This window comes from Amphibalanus amphitrite, unplaced genomic scaffold (assembly GCF_019059575.1).
Source record: "Amphibalanus amphitrite isolate SeventyFive unplaced genomic scaffold, NRLGWU_Aamphi_draft 001614F_arrow, whole genome shotgun sequence".
Classification (NCBI taxonomy): domain Eukaryota; kingdom Metazoa; phylum Arthropoda; class Thecostraca; order Balanomorpha; family Balanidae; genus Amphibalanus; species Amphibalanus amphitrite.
This window is the reverse complement of record NW_024883107.1, coordinates 27,544-42,640: the sequence shown is the minus strand read 5'-3', so window position 1 is coordinate 42,640 and position 15,097 is coordinate 27,544. Positions and strand designations below refer to the sequence as shown.

The window sequence follows — 15,097 nt, the reverse complement described above, 5'->3', positions numbered from 1 at the left end:
ACTCCATATCTAATTGTTTATGAATTATCAGAATAGATTTAGTGCCATTTTCTCGTTTTCTTTCGTTTGCTCGTTTTCTGTTTCATTATTGTCTCGTCCATGTAGTTACCTACCGTTCCTAGCCAGCCTCGTTTCCAGCCCCCTCCAGTCCGTTCTCAGCCCGGTCCCGCCTGTTCGCAGCCCCGTCCCGTCCGTTTCCAGCCCCGTCCCGTCTGTTCCCTTCCCACTCAGTGGCGTTTCGTCCGTGTCCGCCTCTCTCAGCTGTGAGAGGCGGGTCGTGACTGCGGAGACGGACGGCGTGGGCGGCCAAGGGTGGGGCGGGAGCCAGGGACGGGGGAGGGTGCATTTATGACCGCCAAACCGGCTGTGCCAGCCCGCCGGCCGGCGCGGCGCCAGGGGGAGGGGGAGGGGTGCGGCGGCACGCGGGGTGATGTCATCACAGTGGCTGATGGCTGCAATCCGGCAGAGGGGGGGGGGGGACAACAGCGACCGGGCGGGACAGAGCAGTGGGAGCTACAGGTGCCGGCTAGGAAAGAGCAATGGGAGTCACAGCAGCCGGCCAGCACAGCAGCGGGTTCTGCACACCAGCAGCTACCGGCAGACATCCGCGGCAGTGGCTGGAAGTCCCAATGACGCAGTGTTTGCCGTGCCGTTTGGCAGGGGATCACAGCAGCACCCACCCCACTGAGTCAGCTCGCTGTCGCTATTGAAAGTGGGCCCGCCGGTGTTCCCGACTCCCCACTGCTCACAGGGGGATCGAGGCCGGCTGACTGCAGACTGGGAGACTGTTTCACGGGCACCTCGCTATCAGTACCTATTCAGCAAGCTATTGGGATCTCGTCAGACCGTCAATGCACGCTATGTAGCGCGTGAAGTCCGGCTGACGTTTTTACCGTGCAGTGCAGGTCCGGTCTTCAAACTCCCTCACATTCCACTCATTCCAGTACCCGTCCGATCTGCCGATGCGTGATATGCTCAGGTACTTGTTCCGGCGTCGACAGGAGGCGGTACTTGTCCATCTCTATGGTCGCCGGCCGGTGAGAGGGCGGCGGCCGCCACGTGCATCCCACCGCTCTCCCCCCCCCCCCACCGCCCCCGCCACCGCCCCCACATCAGCCGTCAAGGTAGTGACATCGCACCTTACCAGACGCGGATAACACCTCCCTGACGTTTTTAAGAGGGACAAAAAGAGAGAGAGAGAGAGAGAGAGAGAGAGAGAGAGAGAGAGAGAGAGAGAGAGAGAGAGAGAGAGAGAGAGAGAGAGAGAGAGAGAGAGAGAGAGAGAGAGAGAGAGAGAGAGAGAGAGAGAGAGAGAGAGAGAGAGAGAGAGAGAGAGAGAGAGACAGAGACAGAGACAGAGAGATACAAAAAGCGGGCGGACATTGATGCCAGGTGAAACGTATCGACAAAACCTGTTAACTACAACAGACAACTATCAAATGCTCCATGTTGATGTAGAGTAGAGGCGCTAGTGCTTCCAAGTTCCAGCCCATAATTCGCCGAGTCTAAGCAGTAGCGGCGGAACACCCTCAAGCAAGGGGGGGGGGGCACTGCCGACTTTTGGTCCCATTCTTTCCATGCAACACCCATAGGGCTAATGTTAAAATGCCAAAATCAAAGGGGGCACGGTGCCCCGGTGCCCTCCCCGCTCCGCCGCCTATGAGTCTAAGGCTGCTACAGCCTGGTGGCGAGTTACTGTAACTACAACTGTAAACCGCTCGATGTAGAGGCGCTACATCAAGTGAGGCGCCAAAGGTGTGAATGCATACGACACCGCCTATATTACGTAGCGTATGATACATATGGCCACCTACTTCACGCCATATCGACTTTTTTTTTAAACCCCACATCTGTTCTCCGGTGAATTTCCGGGAAGCACGAAAGATCTTTTTAGAAGTGTCCAATCGTCCGATCCTGATCAAATTTGTGTGTTCGTAAGCTTGCTCTGGCATTGCTTGATCTGCCAAGATATAGGTACAAACTTGAGAAAAATCGAGTGACTGTACCTTTTTTGAAGGTTTCTAAACAACTTGTCTGAACTTCACGGGAGAACAAATGTGGGGTTTTAAAAAAAGGTGTCGATATGTGACCGTCATTTAATATTAAACGTGCTAATGTAATCGTCTATTTATATTTCCCGCGGAATATGTGACCGCCTATTTGCCGTGACCGCCTATTCGCTGTGACCGTCTTTTTACCGTGGTTCAGGTGTTCGACAATGCTGGACAGTGTTCGTTGTTGACCGATATTCGGACTGATTAACATACATATATGTCAAAAAGGCGTGCACCATTTTATTATCTCGATTGCTGGCCACCGTGTATTGCGCAGGAAGCTCAGTTCACCGTCTAAAAATAAACTACCTTTATAAAATATACATTTAATGTCTGATGATGCATTCGCATTTCTCCGGGATCCCCATTTGATTGCCCCTTTGAGCGAGCCAAACACTGCATACAGTCTCAATTGTATATTGTCACAATACCACTTTATACAGTCAGTGTTCACGGCTGTCAGTACAGCTCCCTCCCCTCTGAGCACACCCGGGTCCTCTCTCCGACTCCGGCGCCTCTGTCTGGGGCGCCCCGCGGGTCACCCGTGGCCGCCGGCCGGTCCACATACCGGCCCCGTCCGGCGGCCCGTCCGGTATATCACATCAGCAGTGGACAGTTGACGGCTAGCCGCCAATCAGCGATACCAGTGCGTCTTCATAGTCGGACGTGGACTTGGTCTGGAACGGGTAAAACACTGGCGTCACTACATCGCGGGGCGATCATACGGGCCAGAATGGAGGAGCGGGTAAAACACTGGCGTCAACATCGCGGGGTGATCATACGGGCCAGATTGTAGGAGCGGATACATCAGTGACACGGGCCAGAGTGTAGGAGCAGATAAATCACTGGCGTCTGGCGAACATATGGGGAAGTTAGGCCGAGACTATCGGAACGAATATAACACAGGTAAATGCGGAAAAACTGATCACATGGCAAGGTCATTGGAATGTTTATGTAGATTTTAGTACTTAACGTCGCCAAATTACGAAAATATATTTAGGTTCTTATTGTCACATACCTAGTCATCATATTTTTCATTTATGACTACATAAAATTGCTGCATATATAAACAAGTAACTAACACATCAACGTGGATAAACGACACAACTTGAATAACTTTACTAAGCTGTGCAATGTGCATTGTGCTGAAGTTCGTACGTTAAGCGGTGTACGGTGTATGCTGTGGTATGCACTGGGTGAGTCTGAGTGTCCCTCGGGCTGCCCCCGTGTCTCCTCCGTACCTCGATATCGTCTTTGAGCGAGTTCCCGCAGCGGCGCTGGCACTGTGTGCAGTTTTGGTATGTGTGCTGTGTGCTGTATGCTGTGTGCTGTGTGTGCGTGCGGTGTAGGGTGATGGTGCACTGTGTATTGTGTGTTGTCTGTGACCGGTGATACCGTGTGCCGTACCTCGATATCGTCTTTGAGCGAGTTGCCGTAGCGGCGCTGGTACTCCTGCGCGATGGAGCCCAGGTCCCGCTCGGCCCGCGAGATGATGATCCGCCGCAGAGACGAGTCGTCCTTGGAGATCACCCCGCGGCCCCACAGTGCGTCGTACAGCCGGCCGGCGAAATAGGCCGGCAGGTTCCTGGTCACCTCCACTGCCGAAGGAGCGGGACAGGGCGGTCAGAGGTGGGGAGCGGGGCAGAGGGGTCAGAGGTGGGGAGGGACAGAGGGGTCAGAGGTGGGGAGGGGCAGAACGGTCAGAGGTGGGGAGGGACAGAGGGGTCAGGGGTGGGGAGGGACAGAGGGGTCAGGGGTGGGGAGGGACAGAGGGGTCAGGGGTGGGGGTAGGGGCAGGTCAGCCTCATCAATTGAGTCCCCGATGGCACGAGCTAGAGTAACATGACGTGTGCAATTTAGCCATCACCTAGAGAACGACTGAAGTCAAATGCGAGATGGTGAGCTTCTTAGACATTTATCAGTGAAGTATTTACCCGATTTATAACGTTTAGAACTGTCATCCCCCAGTATCACTATTGTCGTTAGCCCCAGTCCTCCCCTCCCGTCCTCACCGATGGCCAGTACGGCGTCCTCTGTGTGCCGGCTGAACTCGTCCTCCAGCCCCCCTCCTCTCCTCCCTGTCCTCCCCTTCCCTCTCCCCTATGTCCCCAGTCCTCCCGTCCTCACCGATGGCGCGTACGGCGTCCTCTGTGTGCCGGCTGAACTCGTCCTCCAGCCCCTCCCCTCCTCTCCTCCCTGTCCTCCCCTCCCCTCCCCCTACGTCTTCAGTCCTCCCCTCCCGTCCTCACCGATGGCCAGGACGGCGTCCTCGGTATGCCGGCTGAACTCGTCCTCCAGAGCGTCCCCTCCCCTCCTCTCTGTCCTCCCCTCCCCTCCCCTGTGTCCCCAGTCCTCCCGTCCTCACCGATGGCCAGTACGGCGTCCTCGGTATGCCGGCTGAACTCGTCCTCCAGAGCGTCCTCGAACGTCTCGCCGGCGAGCTGCTCGTACTCGGAGAAAATGAGCGCCAGCTGGGCGTAGTTCTCGTGGGTTAGATAGTACTTGAACGTCTCCTCACTGGTGCCCAGCCCTTCACCTGGCCGAACAGGGCCATGGAAATCGGTCAGAAACTACCGAAACGGCAGCGGAATACAGATCCAAGGCTGCAATACCAGAGCGATCTTCTTACTATCCCATATCTATTAGAAAGCTTTCAAATTTCACGCCGCCTCGCTCTTTCACGTTGTTCTCTTATCGTTTTGAAGAAGTTTCCACTCATCGCGGAACTGATGAAGAACTTCAAGTACGTCAACTTATATGAAGATAATGTTAGTAGGGATCACGGCATCCCTTGGCCTTCCGGTTTCCATTATATTCGAAGGCCGTAGTAATCACCCCGGCCTGTTGAGACCCCCGTCCCCGTACCTGCGCTGCGCAGGGCGGCCGCCTGCTCGCGGGCCCGCCGTCGGTCCACGGTGAAGCTGCTGTCGCGCGTGCCGTTGGCCAGAGCCACCAGAATGTCCTCCAAGTCTCCGGAGAAGTCGTCGGCAATGTCGGCCTCCAGCGTGTGGCCGGACTCTGCGGGAGCCGGACGGTGTTAGAAGGCTTAGAAACACATAAATAGTGGAGGCCATCGGATAGGACGGAGAGTCAACGAAGGAAATAATTTTAGAACTAAGGAATATGTCAATGCGAAACGAGCGGACCTAAGGCCGGAAGAAGGTCAGGGTGGACGCTTTTTGCAATGAAAAGGAATAGTGTCCAACAAATATCAGCGGCATTCGTCAATGTGTTTGAGTCAGCAGATTACAGACGTCTAGGCGTCTGTAAGTCCCACTGTAACGCGTCTGTACAGACGCGTCTGTAAGTCCCAGGATACGCATGAGCTAACCAATATTGCATGTGATGGTGGACCAGACGGCACCTAGCGTCAGAGACAGCGAACGATTCCCTGACCGCCTCGCCACCGACTTGCATAGAATTGGGGTTTTATCTCTGGTCCACCGACCTGCGTAGAAGTAGGGTTTGATGGCGGCGATCTCCTGGTTGGTGCTGCTGATGAGTGTCTCGAGCACCACGTCTTCGTCGGTGCCCAGCCGGTCCATACCCTCGTGCAGCCGCTTGGCCAGGTACTCCTCCATGGAGGCGCCGTCCAGCAGCTCCACCATCAGGTCCTCGTAGTTGCCCGTCGAGTACCTCTCGATCTTGTCCGCCAGGTTCTGCGGCACAACACGTCAGATGTGTGAGACACAGATCAAACATCATCAATTGGTGTCAGTAGGTTGACGCGGTCTAGAGTTGATGGCATCAGAAGACGGGCTGGCGATCAGTCCATATCATCGCTTTTGTTCGGAGTCAATGATGATGATTTGGAGTGACAGGGCGCACCAGCTGCGAGGCTATGCTATCATCGACCGTTCGTTCTTGCGATTTAATTTCGTCTCCCTAGTTTAGCGAAATTATGCACCCTTTCATAAGCATATTATTAATCCCCATATCCTACAGCATATTCTGCACCATTACCCCGTTGACATGGGCAGTCTCTGTATGCCGGCGGACTGAGCTATATGTGCCGCAGCTGAGACGGTCTACGCTGCTCCGTCCCCCGCCCCGGCCACTGGCGGCTCTGTGACCACGGTTCGTCGGAAGGTCATCTCAGGCTCAAAAGAAACGATATATACCATTCGAAAGCTGACGGTGAGCTGAATCCAAAAATGTAATTTTTATCAAAATCGATCGATGGCCTTTTTTGAAAATTGCGTTTTTGTAAAAACTTTATAATTTTTTATTCAACGGGCTGTCCCGGACATTCTTGAAAACATAAACATGTATTTTTGAGTTCCAGTAAAAGCTGAACGCCTAAAGAACAATATTTAGCGAAGCAATATTTCCAACCATTAATATGCGTCTCCCACAGCCGACAATAAGGCGCAATTACACATCTCAATGTCACGATGGACCAAAGTCAGCCACACAGAACCGTGAAATGACCCTTATCGACTCGCAGACCCGGCGCTCCCGGCCCGCCCACCAGCCACGGAAAGAACGTTCGCCTCTCGTTCTACTAAACAAATGTCATATTTGTCAGTTTAACTGTCTACATTGCTATTAAAGTTATTCAGGATACCTGTGAAGAAAATGCATTGTTCTGCTTGATTTACAACATGCTTTAATTTACATTTTTCTTATACATGTTTTGTTCCATCCAGCTGCGCTCAGTGCCCGCGCAGGGGAAGTGAGCGGGGTTTCACCGTCAGAGGCTGTACTGGTGACAGCTGCTCGGCCGTGCGACCGGTCAAAGGTTACCCTGCCCCACCGGGCGCTACCCCCACTCTACCCGAGCTGAGGTCGGTACAACCTCTGACATTTCAGCGCGGCCAATTTTCCTTATATGGGCATGCCACCAAGCTCAATTGAGCAAAGTAGACGTGAACAAATGCAAATTAATGCGTGGTGTGAAGATGACAGAGCAATGAATCTTCTGCTCATGTATCCTGAATAACTCAAGTACCGACTTGAATCGTTAAACTAACAAATATGACGTCTGTTTAGTAGAACGACAGCCGAACCTCCTTGCCGTGGCCGGTCAGGCGGGCCGAGAGCGCCGGGTCTGCGAGTCGATAAGGGTCATTTCACGCTTCTGTGTGGCTGACTTTGGTCCATCGTGACACTGAGCTGTGTAATTGCGCCTTATTGTCGGCTGTGGGAGACGCATATTAATGTTTGGAAATATTGCTTCGCTAAATATTGTTCTTTAGGCGTTCAGCTTTTACTGGAACTAAAAAATACATGTTTATGTTTTCAAGAATGTCCGGGACAGCCCGTTGAATAAAAAATTATAAAGTTTTTACAAAAACGCAATTTTCAAAAAAGGCCATCGATCGATTTTGATAAAAATTACATTTTTGGATTCAGCTCACCGTCAGCTTTCGAATGGTATATATCGTTTCTTTTGAGCCTGAGATGCCCTTCCGACGAACCGTGTGACCGCGCGGCCCGACGCCGGCGCCTGGGACCCGTCTCCCCACTGTAAACACACGGCCGACCTCGGCCGGCCGCAGCCAGGGGCCGCCGCCGGACCGGGGCCAGCGGATCTGGAACAGCCGGCCACCGGCGGCACTGGACGAAAACACGGCCACGGGACGAGGCCAGCGCTGGACGACATCGGGGCCTTAGTGAAGCAGCTCAGGGCCGGACAAATGTCGGACAGGCCTTAGTGAAGCAGCTCAGGGCCGGACAAATGTCGGACACCCGGGCCAGGCACCGAGTTTAATAGAACCAGGGCTGCACCGAGAGTCGGCAGTAGCCTGGAGCAGCCGGGTGTATACCACGAACCAGCAGTTTAGCAGAGACGAACCATCAGTCTCCTCCAGTAGCTGATAACCAGAACTAGGTCACCCAGCCGCCAGTAGCAAATGGAGCAGGACCGGGTAACCTCACCATCTTTTTAGCAGCCCAGTGTTTGACAGTGGTGACCTAAAATCGCGTCCCTCAACGTCTACCAAATGGATACTGAGAGTTGAGAGTGAGAAACTCCAGTACTGCTGTCAGTGATGGCAGCAGCACGGGCGTTCTCACAATATCACCCATGTCCCATATATTACTCACCGAGCCCGTGAGCCGCGCGAAGGCCTGCTTGATGAGGGCGCGCTCCTTGAATGTCCTCTTGGTGAGGATACCGATCAGGACGTCGTCGTCGACTCCGAACAGGCCGAACGCGTCGCTGTGGGAGATAATATTCAGTGTCAGACGGGGGATCAGCTATACTGAGAGGCTGGGAACAGAGGTGGGGCGAGATGACAGCGACACATGACGGGTTAGCTTACTACGGCACAGTCCGGGTCAACTGTTAGCAATGTCACCATATTAGTCGACTGTCTCGCTGTCAGATCGCAGTCAGCTGACAGTCAGCAGTGACCCGACTCTGCTCAGCTGATTGTCGGCGGTGATATCACCTCGGTCAGCTCCCAGCGGGGGCCGACCGTGCCCGTATCAGAACAGTCCTAACATTCCTAGTTTTCCGTCGGCCAGTGTTTACGGTGGCTGTGACGAGAGGCAGGCGTCTGCGGCGGTCGAGCGGGGCCTGGTACCGACAGGACCGGCACACGTACAAACCTCCACTGCCGTCTAACATCCACTTCATACAATCTTATTCAGCGGCCCCTGACTAGGTCACACGGAGCCTACGTATAAATCGGACCCAACATTGAACACGATATTTGCTCGTATAGGATCTTCCAGATTATGTAACGGCTGTTCTCAGCTGAACAAAAACAAACGATCGTACTCACTTCAGCGCTCTGGCGTCTCGCTCAGCGTCGAAGTACGGCGTAGGACGGAGAGCCGGCAGCACGTTGAACTGAAAAGGATTGGAAAAAATGCTAGGTTATCAGCAGTGAAATAGGAACCATTCTCGGAAGGAGCAATACATTACTATCTCCTATGGAATATACCAACAAAATTGTTTTTTTTTTCTGGAGAGCCATCGACCCCCGTTTGCGTACCAGCGGGTTCCTCACTCAGTGAGTTACAGTGTGAGTTTCTCTCCCCTCGAGTCACCCCGTTTCTCACCTGGTGAGTGCTGGAGCAGGCGACGCTCAGCGGGTACGACTTGCAGAACCGGTACATGTCGTACTCGATACGGTCCAGGCTGCTGGCGGGCGGACGGACCGCCGGGCCGCCCGACTGCGGACGGGAGCAACACACCTGCAGAGGGGGGGGGGGGGGGGGGTCAGAGTGGCGGCCCGAACGGAGCGGGCTGAGTCAGTGTTCCGAGGATCGGTGACCTCTTTAAAGACTGACCCTCTTGACTCGTCCCCTTTTATTTACCCGTCCCCCTTTTACTGACCCGCCCACCCCCTTATTGACCTGTCACCTTTCACTGACCTGCTCCCTTTTATTGACCCATTTAATGACCCAGCCCTATTTACTGACCTTCCTTTCATGGACCAGTCCCTCCCTCTTTATTGACCCACACCCCTTTATAACCGACACCCCATTCCCCTGTACTCAGCGGGTACAGGTATATCACACAGGACCCGATTCTGGCCCTGTCCACACTGACCTGAGTGCCGGGACAGGTGGGCGCGTTGACGTTGGTGTAGCGGGTGAGGATGTCCTGCTGGCGGCACTGGTTTCCGGGCACACAGCTGCATGGCGCCGGCGGGGCCGTCGGCTGCACCTGGGCCCACGGCACCGCGCAGCACACCTGAAAACGGACAGCACAGTGTGATGGCACCGCGCAGCACACCTGAAAACAGCACGGCACAGTGTGATGGTACCGCGCAGCACACCTGAAAATGGACAGCACAGTGTGATGGCACCGCGCAACACACCTTAAAACAGCACAGCAGAGGAGAGACCGTCAAATGTCCAACGGTCACAGCGAGGGAGCGTATGTATACGGTAATTTGCGATAAGCACCGGCGGTGAACTACCAGAGCGCCCATTAGTTATATGACAAAAATTGTCTCGCTTGGATATCACTTCACCTTTCACCTCAAACCATTTGTCACCTATCACGTCACCTTTACTATAAACCACTTCTCACCGCGGAAACTCAAGTCGCCTGTCATCTGTCACCCCATCTGTCACCTCTCACCCGTCACCTCTGAGCTCACCCGTCACCAGTCACCTCACCTGTCCGTCGTAGCTGCAGCGTCCCGTCTGCGACACCTGGCGCATGTCGACGAGCAGCTGCTGCGAGGCGCCGATCTGGCCGCCCTGGCACAGGTACGAGGAGACGCACACGCAGGGCCGGGAGCTGGCGACGTGCGGCGCCAGCGGCGAGGAGCGGCCGGCCAGATCCAGTTCGGCGGTCGGCACAGAGGTGACCACGCCCGGCCGGAGGCCCGGAGTGGACTCCAGCTGACGGAGCACCTCCGGCGGCGTGTCACAGCACACCCGGAACCCGGAGCACTGCTTCCGGGAGCCGATACTGCCGGACGGACACAGCGTCAGTACAGACCCGGGACACAGTCAGTACAGACCCGGAACACAGAGTCAGTACAGACCCGGAACACAGTCAGTGCGGACCCAGAACACAGAACGAGCCGATACTGCAGGATGGACACGGGAGGGGAGGAATCAGTGGAGAGTAGAGACACATATATAATCACGGATAGTTACGACACGAAATATACTTTGACTCTGAACGATGACGGTAGAGGAACACTTGCTGCTACTACTCTTACGAACTTATCTCTGCTACTACTCGCAGGTCTATATGTCTGGATGCCCGGATTAGTAAATGCTGTTCGGGCTGATGTAGGGAGACCCAGTGAAGTGTTGAAGGTCAGGTTTCACCCACCTGAAGTCTGACAGGTCAGGTTTTCCCCACCTGAAGTCGAGCAGGTCGGCGCCGTGGTGCAGCAGGTTGCCGTCCGAGCAGCGGTCGAAGCGCACGCAGACGCAGCTGTCGCCGGCCTGGGCGGCGGCGCGCGGCGTCTCGTCTCGGCCGGTGAACAGGTCGGTCCAGCCGCGCCGGTGACGCTGCGACTGCTGCGAGTAGCTGCGCCAGTAGCTAGAGCCCGACTCCAGCGGCGCCTGACCGGACAGATAACCGTAAGGGGGTGGATTGACGGCCTGGAAGACGTCAGAATATACAAGAAGCTCTGGCAAAGTGGCGGCTTCATGTGCCATACCAACGAGCAACGATGATCACTCAGTGGTATTTGCTACGGAGTACGGGAGCAGCACACAAAAGAACATATCTGTGGAGCATGATGGCAAAATGCCAGCCATACTTCTTAGAGTGCTGAGTCAGTGACTCGGGCGCCTCGTACTCACCGCCTGCGAGGAGTGAGAGCTGGACGAGTAGCGGTAGCTGGAGCCGCTGCCGCCCGCGGAGCCGGCTGGGTACTGGTGGGAGCCGCCGCCGGCCGGCACCAGTCCTCCCGAGGAGCCGCTCTCAGAGCGGGAGGACCAGGAGGACGAGGACCGGTAGCTCGAGCCGCTCGAGTAGCCGCCCGAGGAGCCGCCGGACAGACCCAGGTCGCCGCCCGCCAGGCCCAGGTCGCCGCCGGACAGGCCCAGGTCGCCGCCGGACAGGCCCAGTTCGCCGTCGGCGTCCCCGGACACCACGCGCCGCTCGGAGTAGTGGCGGGACGAGGTGACCGACTCGCCGCCGGAGAGGCCCGCGTCTCCGCCGGCCAGCAGGCCCGCGCCGCCGCCGCCGCCGCCGCCGCCCGAGGTGGAGTGCTGGGCCGAGTAGCGCCGGGAGGAGCTGGTCAGCTCCGGCCGGGCGCCGTGCTGGCCGCGCAGACCGGCGCCGCCGGCCAGCAGCGCTGCGTCGCCCTGCTCGCCGGACGAGGTCGAGCTGGACGAGCTGCGGTAGGAGTAGTGGCGCGAGCTGCTGGAGGAGTCCAGCTGCGGGCCCGGCAGGTCGACCGGCCGGTCCGGGTAGCGCGGGTAGCCGCCCGTGGTGGCCTGCTCGCCGCTGTCCTCTCCGGAGACGACGCGCCGCTCTGAGTAGTGTCGGCGGCTGGAGATGACCCGCGAGCCGCTCTGCTCGGCAGAGTCCTCCTTGTCCGTGTACCCGGAGCCGTGGGCGCCGGACAGCAGGTCGGCGCCGGCGCCGCCGTACCCCGAGCTGGTCCTCTCGTACGAGTGGGTGCGGCGGCTGTGGCCGGCGCTGCCGTCGGCAGGGTAGAGCGGCCGGCGCGGGTCCGCCGGCTCGGGCAGCTGCTCGCCGGAGGAGCTGCGGCTGCGGTAGCTGTAGTGGCGCGTGCTGCTCGTCTGGCCGCCGGTGACGGCCGGCAGCGGCGCGGCGCCCGAGGTCTCAGTGCGCGAGTGCTCGGTGCGGCTCACCTCGGAGCGCCGGTGGCCGCCGGAGACGTCCCTGGCGTCATCGTACCGCGAGAGCGAGCTCTGCAGGCCGCGGAGGTCGACCGGCCGCTGCACGGGCGCCCGCTCGTCCGTGTCCACGTGCTGCACAATGTCCCGGAACAGGTCGCGCTCGCGCTGCACGAAGGCCGGGTCGGGGGTGGTGTGCCGGGAGACGGGGGCCGGCGTCGGCAGCAGCGGAGCCGGCTCCGTGGCCGGCTGGTACGGCTGGGACACCAGCTGCCGCTTACAGCAGACCATCGGGCGGCGGCACTTCTGCAGGCCGGCCAGCGAAAAGTCGCGCTCGCGGTAGGAGCAGGTGTCGCGCGGCACGCAGTTGCAGGCGGGCTCCTCGCGCACCTGGGGCTCGGCCTGCGGCCGGCGCACTCGGCTCGGCTCGGTGGGCGCCGGCCGCGGGTAGTCGGTGGTCACCCGTGGCAGCAGTGGCCGCTGCTCGCGGCAGCACACCTCGTCGGCCCGGCAGCGGCTCAGCGCGGCCGCCGAGACCACCCGGTCCGAGTACAGACATCGCGAGCGGGGCACGCAGGCGCAGCTCTCGGCGCCCTCCTCGCGGCGCGTCTCGGTGCGCTCCTCGCGGAAATATGATGTGGAGCGGGACCCGGAGGACCCGCCGTGTGTCGGCCGCCGGCCGCCCGACCGCGAGCCGTACTCCGACTCAGCAGAGTCCGAGCCGAACTCCGAGTGGGACCGCGACCGCGAGTCGGACCGCGAGTCGAAGCGCGAGTCAGACCGCGAGTCGGACCGCGAGTCGAAGCGCGAGTCGAATCTGGCGCCGGAGCCGCGCACGCCGTGGATGTCGAACACGTCGTCGAAGCCGCGCCCCGCCGACCATGCTCTGTCGGCGCCGGTGGTACTCGGCCTCCGAGATGGTGGCGCGGTCGAGCACGGTGCCGTCCGCGTCCCGGATCAGCTCCAGGCCGTACTCGCGCACGCCCTCGCTGTTCCGGCGGCCCGTGATGCTGGTGGTGTGCGTGCCGTTGCTGAACGAGTAGTGCGACTCCTCGCTGGAGAAGCTGGTGGTCGAGTGCCGGCCGTGGCCGCCGCGCCGGTGCGCCAGCCGCCGTTCCATCTCCGTCAGTAGGTCCTCGCCCGAGAGACGGCGCGAGCTCAGGCCGTGCAGCTCTCCGCCGCCCAGCGACTCGAACCCGAAGCTGCCGTCGGAGCCGGTGAGGCCGAGGCTGGCGCGCCGCTGGCGGTACTCGGCCTCCGAGAGCACGGCGCTCTCGATGACGGCGCCGTCGGCCAGCCGCGTCATGCGCAGGTGGAACTGGGGCACGCCCTCGCTGGAGCGCTTGCTGGTGATGGTGGTGCTGTGCGTGCCGTTGCTGAACGTGTACTCGGACTCCTCGCTGGAGAAGTGGTAGGTGCGCCGCTGGCCGCCGCCGCTGCGGCCGAGCAGGCCGGGCCGGTAGCGCGGCGCCAGCTGGCCGGAACTCGTGTAGCGACTGCTGTGGGAGGAGGTGCGGTAGCCGCCGCCGCCGCCCGAGTGACCCCCGCCGCTGCCGCAGATGTCACAGCCCTGGTCGCCGCCGGCCGCGGCCCAGTCGGGCTGGCCGCCGACCAGCACCGTGCGGAACCTGTCCGCGGCGACCGGCGCCGTCAGCGCCGCCGCCACCGCCAGACAGGCCACCAGCGCGCGCATCGCTCTCCGAGGGGCCGGGGAGGGTCAGTCCAGTCCAGTGCAGTCCAGTCACACACACTGCTGCCACCGAGCGCCGCTGGAGGTCGGCGAACCGACTGGTGTGTGCCCCGGCGGCCACGGCCCTCTATATAGCCGCGGAAATATAAACACAGCGGGCGAGACGGACGGTGGCAGGAGCCAGGGACGGGACGGCACGGGCTGGCGCGTACGCAGCTCATTAGCTGCCAAATATCATTGGCCACTAGCTACACTGCTGCAGTGGCAGCAGCATCGCCATCTTCAGAAGCTTCAGCGGAAACGGCTGGGGCACCGAAGAAGTTTCAGTTGCACTTGCGGATCAAAATGCATTGCATTTTGCGGTACCCATTCAAAGACACAGTCATCCGAGCTGTCATCAAACTATTCTATCACTGCCGGATCTTGTGCCAGATTGGCCGATTGCGGAGCCACCGGCGGTAAGTTAATGACGTCATGGAGTAAATTCATGGAATATTGGATGACGGCACGAGATGTTTTCGCACTGTCGGGTAGATTTCCTGAAACGTCGCTCACTCCGATCTGTCGAATGGTTCAACTGTGAACGTCAGCCTCCGGTGACCTCTATAAAGGTCAATGGCATACATTCATCACCGTCGGAATCACATCAGCCTCTGAGCAAATGGCTGGTCCACCAATGGTAGCGATTGGCGAACGTAGTCGTGTGGGGCATGGACTCTTAACACTCGCAGAGCAGCATCACCAACATCACACCGACTGCCTAATGGAAGAAAACTGGCGAGGATGGAAGCAGCCTGCAGAGGGATTCCTTAATTCTTAAGTAGGATATGAACAGCCACTGGGACTCCCAGCGAGACGGAAGGGCACGCCGCCCGATGAGGTAGGACGCCTGAGACCGTACATACATGTAGAGTACGAATGTCACGTATCTGCGTCGTCCGTTTTTTTCTGTTTACATAGAAGCACGGTCAGCCCAGTCCCCTCACTCCCCCCCCCCTCCCTTGGTGGTCGGCGCTGGCCGCCGAGTCATAGGTCATGATAATGATTCAGAGCCCCCACCCTCCTCCGGCCAGGGGTGTCAACGTCCGTGACAAACCCATGGATGGCTCGTGACAGTGAT

At 58.4% G+C, this 15,097-nt stretch overlaps 1 protein-coding gene across 1 annotated transcript; it reads right to left on the bottom strand.

Annotated features, from left to right (window-relative positions):
- Positions 1-2,455: 2,455 nt before the first annotated feature.
- On the bottom strand, positions 2,456-13,980 carry LOC122374156. Its single transcript, XM_043352745.1, has 14 exons — positions 13,262-13,980; positions 11,283-13,173; positions 10,834-11,039; positions 10,134-10,431; positions 9,559-9,702; positions 9,066-9,200; positions 8,786-8,853; positions 8,103-8,217; positions 5,503-5,713; positions 4,920-5,072; positions 4,470-4,590; positions 4,067-4,116; positions 3,462-3,652; positions 2,456-2,731 (listed from the first exon to the last, which is right to left on the bottom strand). Exons 1-14 carry the CDS (start codon positions 13,978-13,980, stop codon positions 2,678-2,680), a joined length of 4,356 nt encoding a protein of 1,451 aa, XP_043208680.1. The 3' UTR covers positions 2,456-2,677.
- Between the last annotated feature and the right edge of the window lie 1,117 nt (positions 13,981-15,097).

Bases quoted from the DNA above. Each gene is read 5' to 3' on its own strand.
- LOC122374156 (XM_043352745.1), bottom strand. From the start codon at position 13,980: ATGCGCGCGCTGGTGGCCTGTCTGGCGGTGGCGGCGGCGCTGACGGCG. The intron at 5,714-8,102 runs GTGAGTAATATA...GTTGTGCCGCAG, and splicing joins TCGCGCGGCTCACGGGCTCG to AACCTGGCGGACAAGATCGA. The intron at 2,732-3,461 runs GTACGGCACACG...TACCCGTTCCAG, and splicing joins CGCTCAAAGACGATATCGAG to ACCAAGTCCACGTCCGACTA.